This window comes from Osmerus eperlanus, chromosome 21, assembly GCF_963692335.1.
Source record: "Osmerus eperlanus chromosome 21, fOsmEpe2.1, whole genome shotgun sequence".
Taxonomy (NCBI): Eukaryota; Metazoa; Chordata; class Actinopteri; order Osmeriformes; family Osmeridae; genus Osmerus; species Osmerus eperlanus.
In genome coordinates, this window is record NC_085038.1 from 9,728,515 (window position 1) to 9,741,271 (window position 12,757).

Genomic DNA, 12,757 nt, shown 5'->3' on the forward strand with positions numbered 1-12,757 from the left:
GACACACGACAGGGGAGTTAGCTTCGGCGGGGAACCCCCCCCCCCCCCCCGCACGCGCGAGGCGACCGGTTCGTTCCGGGCTGGAGAGCGCAGGCGGCGCGAGGTCCGTCCACCCACCTTTCTCGCCCCTCTTCTTCTTGGTGCGGTCGATGTGGTCCTTCAGCTGGATGCGCACCTGCCGCTCGTTGGGCTGGTCCCGGATGTATGGGTGCTTCAGAAGCTGCTCGGTGGGGGGCCGCTGGGTGTAGTTCTTCACCAGGCAGCCCTCGATGAAGCTGAAGAACTTCTTGGACCTGGAGGAGGAAGGAGGAAGGGAGGAGGCTGAAAACCACGCCCTAAACCGCCCGAGGCCCGGCCTCTTTCGAGCACATCCTCTCCTTAAAACGCACGCGGTGAACTCCGGCTCTCTGGGCGACACCCAGCGTGCCGTCATTCACACCGTGAACGCCATGGAAAACCCAAGAGAGAGTCTCAAGGAGGCTGCGTCGCCAGTGGAAACGGAGCATTTCCCAGGGCTGAGTTGCTCTTTGTAGTCTCATGCCAGAAACCTTGTGGGTATGATGTGGTGTGCCACACAACCAGGCCCAGGTGCGCTACAGCTGCTCAGCCCAGCACGGCTAGGCAGAGCCCCTGGGCAGAGATGCCTGCAGCCTGCCTCTAACCACAGCTCAACCAGAGCCATGCAGAGGACCGAATCTCAGATCTCTGGACACTTTGAATGGCTTTAGAGTTAGCTGCTCAGGCCCGGTGAATCATCTGTGCTTCTACGTGGTCTACTCAAGTGTCCGCTGCAGGCTACTCACCACTTCTTAGACTTCAGCCTTGGGGGAGGGTTCCTGGGGATGAGGAAGAGGGCTCGCATCGGGTGCATGTCACACAGCGCTAAACGACAGACACACACACACACACTCGTTAGAGAGGGATTGGGGGTCGATGAAGCAGGAAATGGAGGGTAGAGAGGGGAGGTACTCACGCGGGGCTCCTTCAGCCATCTCGATGGCTGTGATGCCGCAAGACCACAGGTCACTCTGCAGGACGAGAGGGTCAGGTCAGACACACACAGGTCCAGGAGACACACGCAAGAGATCGGTTGAGTTCGGTCTTCTTTCTTTGTGCGTTTGTGTGTGGGTGTGTGTGTGTGTGTGTGTGTGTGTGTAAAGTGTGCATGTCAGAGTGCGTGTCTAGTGTGTATGAAGAGTGCGTCTGTGTAGAATTTCAGAGTGTGTGTGTGTAGTATGTATAAAGTGTGCGTCTGTGTGTACCACGTGTGTGTAGCGTGTGTGTTTGGTCTTACCCTGTAGTCGTAAGTAGCGTCTGGGTTTTCGTCACAAGCGATGACCTCTGGGGCCATCCAATAGGGCGTGCCGATGAAGGTGTTCCGCCGCCCCACGGTGCGGTCCAGCTGGGCGCTCACACCAAAGTCCACTGTTGAACACAAGACTCCCATCAACCGTCTGCACGGAAACGCGCTCCAACACCGACAGCCATTAGACGGACGGGGAGGAAAAACACCTCAGATATGCACGCGTGTGGGAGGGCGTCACCACGACGAGGAGGAGGAGGAGTCACTCACCGAGTTTGACCTCGGCGTTCTCGGTCAGCAGGACGTTCTGGCCCTTGATGTCCCGGTGGATGACGTGATGGGCGTGCAGGTGGGCCAGGCCCTGTGAGGGGGAAACGGAGAGAGGTCCGTTCACCGAGCAGCCAGCCGCAGCTCGGTAGACGGAGATTCTGGAGATTGAAGCCACTTAGGAGGATGGACTGCGCCGATAGGAAGGAGAGACGGGGGGGAGGGAAGGGGGGGGACTGAGAGACAGACCTACCCGAAGGATCTCTCTGGAGATATAAGCGATCCAGTCTTCCTTCAGCTGGTTGCCCTTGGTGTTCTTCACAAGGTCCGTGATGGAGCCAGCGCCACAGAACTCCATCACCAGCTACAGAACACCCACAAACATACACAAACACACACGTTACAGCATGATTGTCAATTATCATGGTAAGTATGAAAATCTTTGAAAACTGCAAACAGTAGTTTAACAGTCAGGCTCGCTCACCCAGAGCTGGTCGTCGTGTCCTGGGGGGCTCTTCTTGATGAAAGCACCGTAGTACGTGGCTATGTTTCTGTGGTGGGAGTATTTCTTCAGCATGTTGATCTCCAGTTTAATCTCCTCCTCTTCGTCCTGCAGGAATATGAGAGACAGACAGACGGACAGTTTGTGTCAGGTCAAGGAGGGTGATTGTGGTTGACATGCCTTGCGACATGAAAAGCCGCAGACTCGGTTCCCGTTGGGAAGTCCTGCAACAGCCTGAGTCAATAGGTTGAAGCACTGACATCTTTACCGAGAATAAGGCCTTAAAGACACACAGGAGAATGGTTGACATGACAGCCTAACTCCTAGCCACATTTGGGGGGGAAAGCACCAGAAGAATTGAATTTCCTTGAACTGAGACAAGTTCTACTAAGATTCGAAACGGTCTCGCTCAACTGATACCAGACCGAGAGGAGGAGTCCACTTCTTCATCCTCCTCTCTCAACCTCGTTGTTTCGAGATTAATGACGCGTGGGGCCTCCCTGTGCATCTGTAGCAGCCATTAGCAGTAATCTCACTATACTACTGTGCAGACAAATCCTTAAACAACAAGAACAGTTGTTTATATGTGTCAAATGTTTTCATTCTCCATTTCGAACTGCGGGAGGGATTTATCAGATATTACACATGGAGGCGCTAACCATCCTCTATGACACAGTGTTGGTGTACTTGAGCCAGATGACAACCCTCGTCAAGCTAAACGTTGACCAACCTCAAAGTGAAAATGAAGCCTTTAGCCTAGGCATTGTGTAACCGAGCATTGTGCTACAAGCCCCAGTGTGGGAGACCGACTACCATAGGAGGAAGCGGTAAGCAAGGTCAGCGCAACACAGTTAGCCAACTGGAAGCAGGCCATAGCCTGACAGTGATTAATGGAGATACTCTAATTGCACTGTTCTGTGGCTAGCCTCCGTAGAAACCCATGTTGACAGAAGTTCAGTTAAGTCTTATGAGGGCTGCGTTAGCTGTGCAGAGAGAGGGCACATCACCCATTTTGTCTGCATTACAACATTCCAGTGTGTTTGCACAGCCCGCGGGGCTTTTTTGTCATGTAAAAACACACACACACACACAGGATGCTAGTTCTGCATTCCACCATGTCTAGTTAACCAGTTATCCAGAGGACCCCCACCACAACTCTCAGCTGGATATCCAGGCAGCCATGCTGTTGCACTCGTTTGGAGTGACATCAACCTTTCTCCTGCCTCCCCTCCCCTCCACCTCCCCTCGCCTCCCCTCCCCCGCCGCCATGCAGCTGTTTGGATTATCACTCGCAGCCGTGAAAGCCTGATCGCCACCGGGTCACATGACCAGGGACAGACATCCCTCCCTGCTCACGATCCCAACGGTGACAAGCAGAGAGAGGGAGGGCGGGAGGGTCGAGGGGGGCAAAACAGAATGAGTCAAAAACGAATGCACATTTGCCCCGCTGAGTCCTTCAGCCACACGTCCCATCGGTGACACCCCGCAGGGCTCTTATGTAACTCCCGCTCTTTTGGCCCAGTGGTCCCATTCAATAATAACTGCCTCCTGACAAAAGAAAGACTTTTCAGCAAGAATACCTCAAAATCCCTGCCCAACCTAGAAAGCAGATTTAGAAAGCAAACTACATTTCCCATAAACCTTAACACAGGATAACGAAGAAGAAGAAGAAGGAAAAAAAAGACAATAAACACACACGGCAGCGGACTGGATGGAAGAATTTAGAGCAGGGGTTAAAATGTGGGTCATCATGACAGACACGCTATATAGCCCAGCTCTCAAAGTGCTCCACAGGCATGTAGCTTAGACTGGCAGAGAGCGGGGAGTCGGCTAGCCTAACAAGAGTCGAGCCCGGCCCACGATTCAGGGCAACAAACGGCAGGGGCAATAGATGTTGGAGGGCTCCCTCCACCACAACCTAGTCACGTTGCTCTCAAATCTGGATGTAGCTGCAAAGCATGCATAAGCTCCCATACATTAGTCCATGTAGCCTACTGTCCATCTCCAATTAAGACTGAAACCACTCCACTGACTATTATGCTACAGGCCATCATGAGACCGCTCCACTTAGCCATGCTAGAATATAGATGACCCAATTTGACGATGCTAGCCTGAGTAGCTGACTAGGGTACAGATGTGGAACCAGACCTGGGAGCTACATGACAGATAGGAGCCACTTCTAGACCTGTTATCTCGGGCAGGGCTGGCTAGAGCAGCACGTGTGGGGGTTGATGACGTCCCAAGGTGTGGGAACACCTCTGAGTGCCTGACACAGGAAGCGGTTGGGTAACCGCTGGTTGCAATGTCCTTTACGAGACAGCTGACTCATGACAATCAGAAGGGTGTGTCAGGGAACAAGTCGGGACAATTTCTCTAGTTAGGAGTCTGAAGAACTGGGCCAGGTGAACTCAAACAGTCACACTGGAAACTTTCAAGCCATTTCAAACATAACACACAATTCAGCCCTGGTGAGAAAATGTTGCTGCTAGCTTCAGCACTACTAATACTCTGTACGGATGCTGCAGTTCATTTTCTCTGAATATGTGGGCATTCCATGTGAAAGAGAGCTGAAACTTAATGCTTTCAGCCTTTGAATGTTACCTTCGAACATTGAGGTCATCTCGCACAACAATGCCTTGGTGCTGAGGTTGAAACCCACAGCTAAAACAGGCCATCATCTTCATGGATTTGGAAGGGTTAGTGGGGGTCATGTTGGCTAACCTCACCCCAGGAGAGTAACTAAGCCATGGGCACTGGCAGGGGTTCTGTCCCTGGGGGGGGGGGGTGAAGCTGCCACTGGGCCTAGATAGATGACTAAACAGGAGGTGGTCTTCATTAGGATGTGTGTGTGTGTGTGTGTGGCCCTCTTCTCTGGGAGGTCCACACTTGAGAAATGAAAGCAGAATGCCAAAGATCTACCCGCCAGCCTGCCTCGGAATTACGCTATTGAGTCAACATACCGCTGGCTAGATCTCTGCTTGTTATGTGGGAATTTATGGGTGCCTCATTATGGAGAACTCATGTTTTGTTTTTTTCCCTTCCCTGAAATCTAGGTCTCCCTCAAACATATGAAGGCACATTAATATTTCTGAATACTGCACATATCTTGAACTGGCAGATCGTCCAATTTTCCGTCATTCCACTAGATGAAAGTAAACAAATGTATTAGCCTATGCTGTGGACCTTTCGGCCCCGCGCTTTAGCAACGAGCCTGTAGAACACCTGACCAGGCTGGCTTATCTCCTCATCACAGACCAGAATAAAACAATGGACCTGCTGCTCAGAGAGAGAGCGAGAGAGAGAGAGAGCGAGAATGAAAACAACGGCACACTCGCACTGTTTCCAAAGGTCAGCCAAGCCTGCCTGGCTCTGTCAGTAACCCCCTTCCCCCCCCGTCCCCCCCAACCTCCCTCCATCCTCCCTGAAAAACAACAGCGAGGTGGTTATCCTTAGTCAAACCCCCCCCCTCCCCCCGCCTTACCTCGGTGACATCCATGACCTTGATGGCCGCCAGCTGCCCAGTCTTGACATGCCGCCCCTGGGGAGAGGGAGGGAGAGATAGCACGTTAGTCGTCACGCGGAGAACAGTGAGGACCACTGTTGGTTTATCAGCTGCTCTGCCAGGTTATCAGGGTTAAGGGTTAGGGTTAGAGTGCCGACTGTTTGCCCGCGCGTGTGACACTCTGAAAAAAGGTTCCAAAGCTCCCATGCCTTATGCTACAAAGTTTGGGGGATTTCAGATTGTTTCCGTGTCCAAGGCCTGCTCGATGGGGAAGCATGAAACTGATTTAGCTGGAGCGTTTAGTGACAGACAGTTACTTATAGGTCTACGATCCCCTTCCCCCCCCCCCCTACTGAACAAACAATCCCACAGTCCCCTACAGTTCCAGCACCCCTCACTCCTTAAATAAACAAAGGCCAAAAATAGAAACCTCCTTTCCCATCCCCAAACCCTCCCTCCCCCCCAAAATAAATAATAACACAGATAAAAGCTCCACATGTTTGGGAGCCAAGCCAGGCATGGGTATTCCCCCTAGTCTTGGCTGGACCGTGTATAAAGGTTGTGGCGCTGATGATCCCAGCAGCTGTGGTCACGCACACACGTAGAATCCCGGTCAATATCATGATGACAAGACGTTCCAGAGGCAATTGAATATGCATGGATTATGGACAGTAAAAAGCAACCGGCTTATTCTTTACAGCCCTGGTTAAGACGAGTGCTTGAACCCGCCTGACTGTAATCCCCCCCCCCCCCCCGTCCTTTGATCCCGGAGCGGCCGTCATAAAAACGCTGCAGGGGACGTTACGGCCCCCGGCTGGCGCTGCAGCCCCGCACACGACCCTCTGGGGGGGTCAAGGGTCACAGGTGCGACTCAGGGTTCATCGCCCTCCACACACACACCGCCCCCACCCATCTGTGAGCACACAGGCGACGTGGGTAAGAAGAAGAAGGGTATTTAGTTTCTCTCCATCGGCACCAGCATGTGGCCCGGGTCTGTGGAGCTTCACAGGGACGGGATGCCAGGTTCTGCCCTTTGAACCCTTCCTGCGAGTCCCAGGATCAAGGCGGGGGGGGGGGGGGGATGAGAACTGGACCGTGGAAGCGGATGGGAATGCAGAAGGTAGTCGAGGATGATCTGTCCACCAATCATTAGAAGATAAGGAGTCAGAGCCTCCCCTTACTCTTTTGTGCTCCAGCCACCTCCTATATCAGCCAGTTCACCCCCCCACCACCCCCCCCCCCCCACCACCACCACTACAGTAATCACAAGGAGCCTGACTGGCTGGGCTTTAGTAAGACTAAGCAGACTCCCATCACACTACACTCAAAGCCTGGTAGCCAGTCATGAGTTGTAACCATGGCAACCCCCCCACCCACCCACCCACCCACCCCCACACACACACACAATAGATAGGAGATGAGGAAGCGAAGGACACGGCTCTGACCTACCTCAAGGGGCTGACCGAAGGGAGGGGTCGGGGCGGTCATAGGGGGCCCCCAGTGAGGCCCTGGAGGGGTTATCTAAGGCGGTGAGTTATCACCGAGCCATTCCCCTCCCTTCACTTCAGCCCCAGCCAGCTCTAGTCTCCCATTAAACTGCTAACCACAGCCAGATGTGTTGCTGGCCCGGCTCCAGCGACACAGACCAGCACTCCCATCCAGCTCCACTCCCCATCAGTCCTCACAGTGCCTGTCAACCACTCCTCTCTCTCCCTGCCACATTCCACTGGACCCCTGGTGCTTCAGCGCATCATCCTCCTCCTCCTCATCCTCCTCCTCCTCCTCCTCCTCCTCCTCGTCCTCTGATGCCTGTGTGTGTGTGCGGGGCAGGGAGCCAGGGTAGGTGTGTGTTGGTAATGAGGGTTTAGAGCTCTGTGGGGTAGCACAGGGGTTAGATGTAGATGTAAGGTGACATTTAAGCAGTGGGTGGGGGGGGGAGGAGGGCGACACCAGCCAATGAGGACGAGGTCCGCGCCGGAAAAACGCTCATTACGCGTGTGCTAGCTGTGACCGGCAAACACAGCGGGCATACTAAAACACACACACACACACACACACACTTGAACGTATACAAAACCCCCCGGAGAAAATGAGCGCTCGCACACGCAAATGGGAATCACGTAACGCAAACAAACTATTACCCCGGCCTAATGGTTTATCGACATCCTCCTTCCGGCCGCCTCCTATAGCTCAACGCAAACCAGAAGAGCGCTGGGAAAGAAACGGCTTCTCAGCAACAGCGCACAACGGAGCCCAGCCCGCTGCATACCAGCACACTGACCCATTTCTCACAGACACAGCTACACAGACACACATTACGACCGCACTCCCCAGAGGACCCCCACTCAGGGTGGATGAGAGTGGAAGAGAGTGGATGGGAGAGCGGGCAAAGGGCAAAAGGGAGTACTGTAGCTGGGAGAGTCGATTGAAAGAGCGAGAGCGGGAGGGAGAGAGAGAGCGAGAGCGAGAGAGAGAGCGAAATGGAAAAGAAAGAGGCAGCGAGCATGATTAAGGGCTACAGAGCGGGATCGCATGGGAAGGGAGATGAGGTATGGGGGTAGAGCAACCATAAACTCGGCGGCCTGTTATCGGATCGTGCTGGAGAGAGGGAGAGCGTTCACTCTTCTCAGACAACAGCCGATATGGCCCACTGCATCCCAGGCTGAGGGCGGAGGAGAGATGCATTCAGGCCAGGCCGGGGATCAGAGGGGTGGGGTCTGGTCTGGTCTGGTCTGGTCCACTGTTCAGGTCCAGGGAGTGGCAGCAGGGTTTAAAGTGGACTGGAGAGGAGACGGCTGATCCGTAAGTAAGGAGGTATCGATCCCAGTGCAGCAGCCTGTACTCAGCCCAACTAACTGCTCCACTCAGGATGAGAGCTGTTCTGAGAGCCCCCTCTTGAGAAAACAGAGCTGCTTTCTCAGGGAGAAGTCAAGGCGTGTTCCGATACCGACGCCGTTCCTAGACAGTTCGGTCGGCCGGGGAACAGGTTCGAATGAAACCCGTTCTCTCCAAAGGAAACGTGACACCGAGGCATGACTGGGCTCAGACTCCGCTGGGAATCAGGCACTCCCGTCTGCCTGGGCCACAGGGACAGGATTTGTTTCGCCTCATCCGAGTATCACAACGAGGCGGCTCAGTGAGCGGCTGCACGCCGTGCACAGACAGGCGTGTTCACACAGAGGCCGGACTTGTGACGCCCATGAGTACGTGAGACCAGCGTGGGAAAGAAAAGCCCAAAACGCCCGAGCGCGTACACACGCGCGCCGGAGGGATTGTGTTCCTGGTGAGGCTGCCGGTTTGCGTCCGACCCCCCGACCTCTCGCATCTCTCTCACCGTGCGCGAACACACACTCTCGAGCACGCACGATGACCATGTGAACAGATAGGGCTGGCCCCTCGTGAGACGACCGTGTCTCTGGGACTTGAGGGTGTGTGAGTGACAGGAGGGAGATCTTGGCCACGTCGTTAAGAGGGTGACACATTCAACACCCCCGGCAGCTGACCCCCGAAAACTAGCAGGCCAATCAGCACATAGCTAAACCCGAACCACCAAGGTGGAGCAAATAAATGACACCGGGCCCAAGCATCAAGCAGATGACAAAGAACAGGGATTATTTAAGGTCTTAAATAAATAGTTGGTATATGTTGCTTACGGCCAGCCAGCCCATCCCGCCCTGCACACTAACCAACAATTCAGACTCCTCCATTGGTTTGGCTATAAATAGCTCCAGTCTTAAATCAAAGCTAGCAACCGTTTAACTGTGAACAGGCTCGTCTCCTGCATGGTGTCACGTGTTCTTGCCCGGTTTTCGGCAGCGCGTGGCTGTAGTCTGTAGACCTAGACCACAGTGCGTTTACCTGCTAGATGAGGATCTTCGGGGCAACACATGACCAGGAGTACAGATGTCTCCCTCCTCCACCACCACCTCCTCCTCCTCCTCCTCGCCCTACCAGGCCTGCATGGTGAGCAGTGTGCTGGCATCTCCCTGGTGGCTGCCTGGGTCAGGCCAGACCCATATGGCACCAGCATTGGGTATTAGCGGGCATTAGACAACTGGCGTTAAAAGGATACCTCTGCCAGGATACCCCCCCCCCCCCTGCATGACTAGCACTTTGCTGCCCACATGAAGCGCCAGGCTACTGTGCCATGGTGACGGAGGATGGCCGTAGGGGACAGGAGGAGGGGACAGACGGAGGTGTGGCTGAGTGAAGGAGAGTCCGCCCTGACAGAGGTGCCGTCGTCGTCTCCGCGGTGGCGCCGCTGACGCCCGCGGCCCCCCTTCGTTGTCCGTTTATCCGCCACGTCACGCTGCGGATTTAGGGGTTTTCCTGGGAAACGGCCTCCCACGCAAACCAGGACACACCGAAGACAAAGAGAAAACGCTGACGTTTCATAACCGAGGCCTCCCAAATCTCCAGTCCCTCAACAACGCTGCTGGATCAGCTGGGCTGGCAGCAGCCCCGCTGAAGCCTTGGTGCGGAAGGCAGGGGGTCCTCATGGACACTGACTGCCACAGAGATGTGACATTATGGCTTCACAGTAACAGGATTTGGTTGACAAAGGCCATTCCACTGAGTGATGGCTCGGAGATTCAGTCCTGACGATGGCACTGCTTTAACCAGCACCCCGAGAGCTAGTGTGTAACCCTGGGTTTGATGATTTAGACTCCACTTGGGGGGGGGGGGGGGCTGAGAGGAGGAACACACCAAAGGAGAAGAGGGATAAGGAGAAGGGGAAGACCAGCGACGGCAGGGCCAGAGGACAGTACGGACAATGAGGAGGGAGGAGGGACACACAGAGTGAGTGTGAGGGGGGGGGCCCTGGCGTCAGCACGACGGGGGGGGGTTCTCCCAGCGTCCCTGCAGCGTACCCCCATACCTCATCTCCCTTCCCTGGCAGGTCCTGCACTGCAGTGGAAGGGTAGAGAGCGGCGAGAACAGGGGATAGATGCGAAACCAGACAAGCAAGGGCAGGGCATAGGACCAGGCCGTCTGGCTGACTATTATTGGCCCTTCTGCAGAGGAATCCTCCCCACATACCTCACAACTCAAAAGACCTACATCTTAAAAAGAAAAAAAAACACGATTCATTTATCTTTCTTCCGCCTCAAAGCACCTGAGGGCGCTGCCAGCTGGGCCGGAGCCAGAATGATAGTGCTGATCTGAGAATCCCTTTGTGCAGTGCTGGAGCAGGTGATCCCATCCAGCACAACACCAGCCTGCTTCAGTATGAGCCCAGCACCGACACGGCACGGAGCACAAGCACACATCTCCCCCTACTTCTTCATTGGCCTCTGCACCAGAGTGATAAGCAAATGCCATTCATTGGTCAAAATGATATTCATTAGTACTATGTAGGAGATTGGAAGTCATGACAAACGAGTTGTTAAAACAGATGTTTTACACATTAGTGTGAGCTAAATAAAAAAATGTAAAGACATTCAAATTGGGACTTGTCCAATCTTCCAGCCCACCCAAACATAGGACTTTTCTTTAGTCTTATTGGGCAAGTCATTTGGCCCTCTAGTACATTCAACTGAATAGGTCAACCTGGGTTCTTTTCATAATAATTGTGCTTAGTAAGTCAAGCTAAACCTCAGTCATCAAGCTCTTTGACTGACTGCACTGCTTAATCTAGCACCCCCACAGAGACAGTCACTGCCCTTCTGGCTTGGTTCCAATGACTGGTCACTCCCTGTCATTTGAATCTGTCTTGCATGTACACTACTTTAGATATGCCATTTCGATTCTTAGAAAGCTCTGGATAACAAGATAGCCCGTTCTGAGAGTCACTTATCTCCATTAACTGTAGGATTGAACTAGTCTACAGTGTGAGGGCTGTTTCTGAGAATCACCAGCCCGTTTTGAAGCTTCATGTTCAAAGTGACAGGATATATATATTTTTTTATTTTTTTTACTATAACAAGTCAGCTTAATGCATAAAACTTCTTTGACTGAAATAAATGGGTTAGGCTCTATTGTTTCCTCAAAAAATGATAGGGAGAGAAAAAAAAACTGTGACAAATGATTAACAATAAGAGAAAACAGAAGAACGCCTCCCAGTGAGGAGAAGTCAGCCTAGTTTTCAGTTAGAGGCCATTTTACTATTCAGTGTTTGGGGATTCAACTGACAAACAGGTCCTTTCTAAAGAACTATACTGGCGGATCGGAAGGCGGGGGGGGGGACCCAAAAAGCCAGCGACACAGAGACAAAACCATCTTTGTAATGGAGTGGGTAGGCTCTGTCTGGTCCTGGACAGCTGCTCTTCAACCAGTTGCAGCGCCCCTCATTCACACCACATGGCACATGCTCGCTCGCCTGTTTAATAACGGAGCTGCTGCACCGAGCTAGCCTAGCCCTGATAAGACAGCTGATAGAGAAGGCACAGCTCACATGGGTGCATGGTTTATGACATCCCCTCTGGAGAAAGAGGAACATGCTCAAGAAGAGCTTCCACGGCTCGACTTCTGAAAGACTCAAATCCAACTATGGAGTCTTCTGAGCACAACTAGGCTCCAGTTTTTCCACCAGACCACGGATTGTCCTTCAGTTGACTAATTCAACAGGATACAAAATACTAGCCTCGGGCCAATTTGACAGAAGCCTAGACATATTCCATTAAATGTTAAGGAAGGCTGTCACCAAGGATATTTTGTAGTCAAGTATTCTGTTGATTAATCTAATTACTGGGATAAACATGCAAAACACTGCGTTTCATTTTGGGAATGGCTAATCTGTCAGAGTAATAGCTATCACTTTTATTGGATGTAGATTAATAGAAAAACTTGTGTCAATTTCCAAATATGGACTTCAAACTACAACCTGTTAGTTCCTCAATAACATTACTGCCAACATTCTTGGGTTTACTTTCCACTGATATCATTTCATAAAGATGTGACAGAATACAACCCAAGCAGTCGTTTGTGATGTGTGAAGTATTATGATGTTGTGTTTCACAGAAACCTAAAATAGCAGAGAGAACAGTATGCTGCTCACTCTTGTGGTAAATAAAAGCAAAACAATGACTACATTATTAGATGGAATTTTTAGAGCAGTTAAGAGAGTGATCAAATCCACAAAATGGGTCAATTTCTGCATGCCCACAAGCCATCTGGTATTGGAGGGAGGATGGCATGCAAGTTCATTTTCCATTACCAAAAGCATCACATGACCCTAAGAAAA

At 52.5% G+C, this 12,757-nt stretch overlaps 1 protein-coding gene across 6 annotated transcripts in view; it reads right to left on the reverse strand.

Moving 5' to 3' along the window:
* LOC134007811 (mitogen-activated protein kinase kinase kinase kinase 4-like) overlaps window positions 1-12,757 on the reverse strand; it is a 29,092-nt gene that overhangs the window by 14,753 nt on the left and 1,582 nt on the right. For all 6 annotated transcript variants that reach the window (XM_062447500.1, XM_062447502.1, XM_062447501.1 and 3 more), the window contains exons 3-10: window positions 5,554-5,610; window positions 2,055-2,180; window positions 1,824-1,934; window positions 1,574-1,664; window positions 1,295-1,425; window positions 974-1,028; window positions 804-882; window positions 118-293 (exon numbers count right to left, since the gene is read on the reverse strand). In XM_062447500.1, the coding sequence (XP_062303484.1) occupies window positions 118-293; window positions 804-882; window positions 974-1,028; window positions 1,295-1,425; window positions 1,574-1,664; window positions 1,824-1,934; window positions 2,055-2,180; window positions 5,554-5,610 (826 nt within the window). The remainder of the gene's footprint in view (window positions 1-117; window positions 294-803; window positions 883-973; window positions 1,029-1,294; window positions 1,426-1,573; window positions 1,665-1,823; window positions 1,935-2,054; window positions 2,181-5,553; window positions 5,611-12,757) is intronic.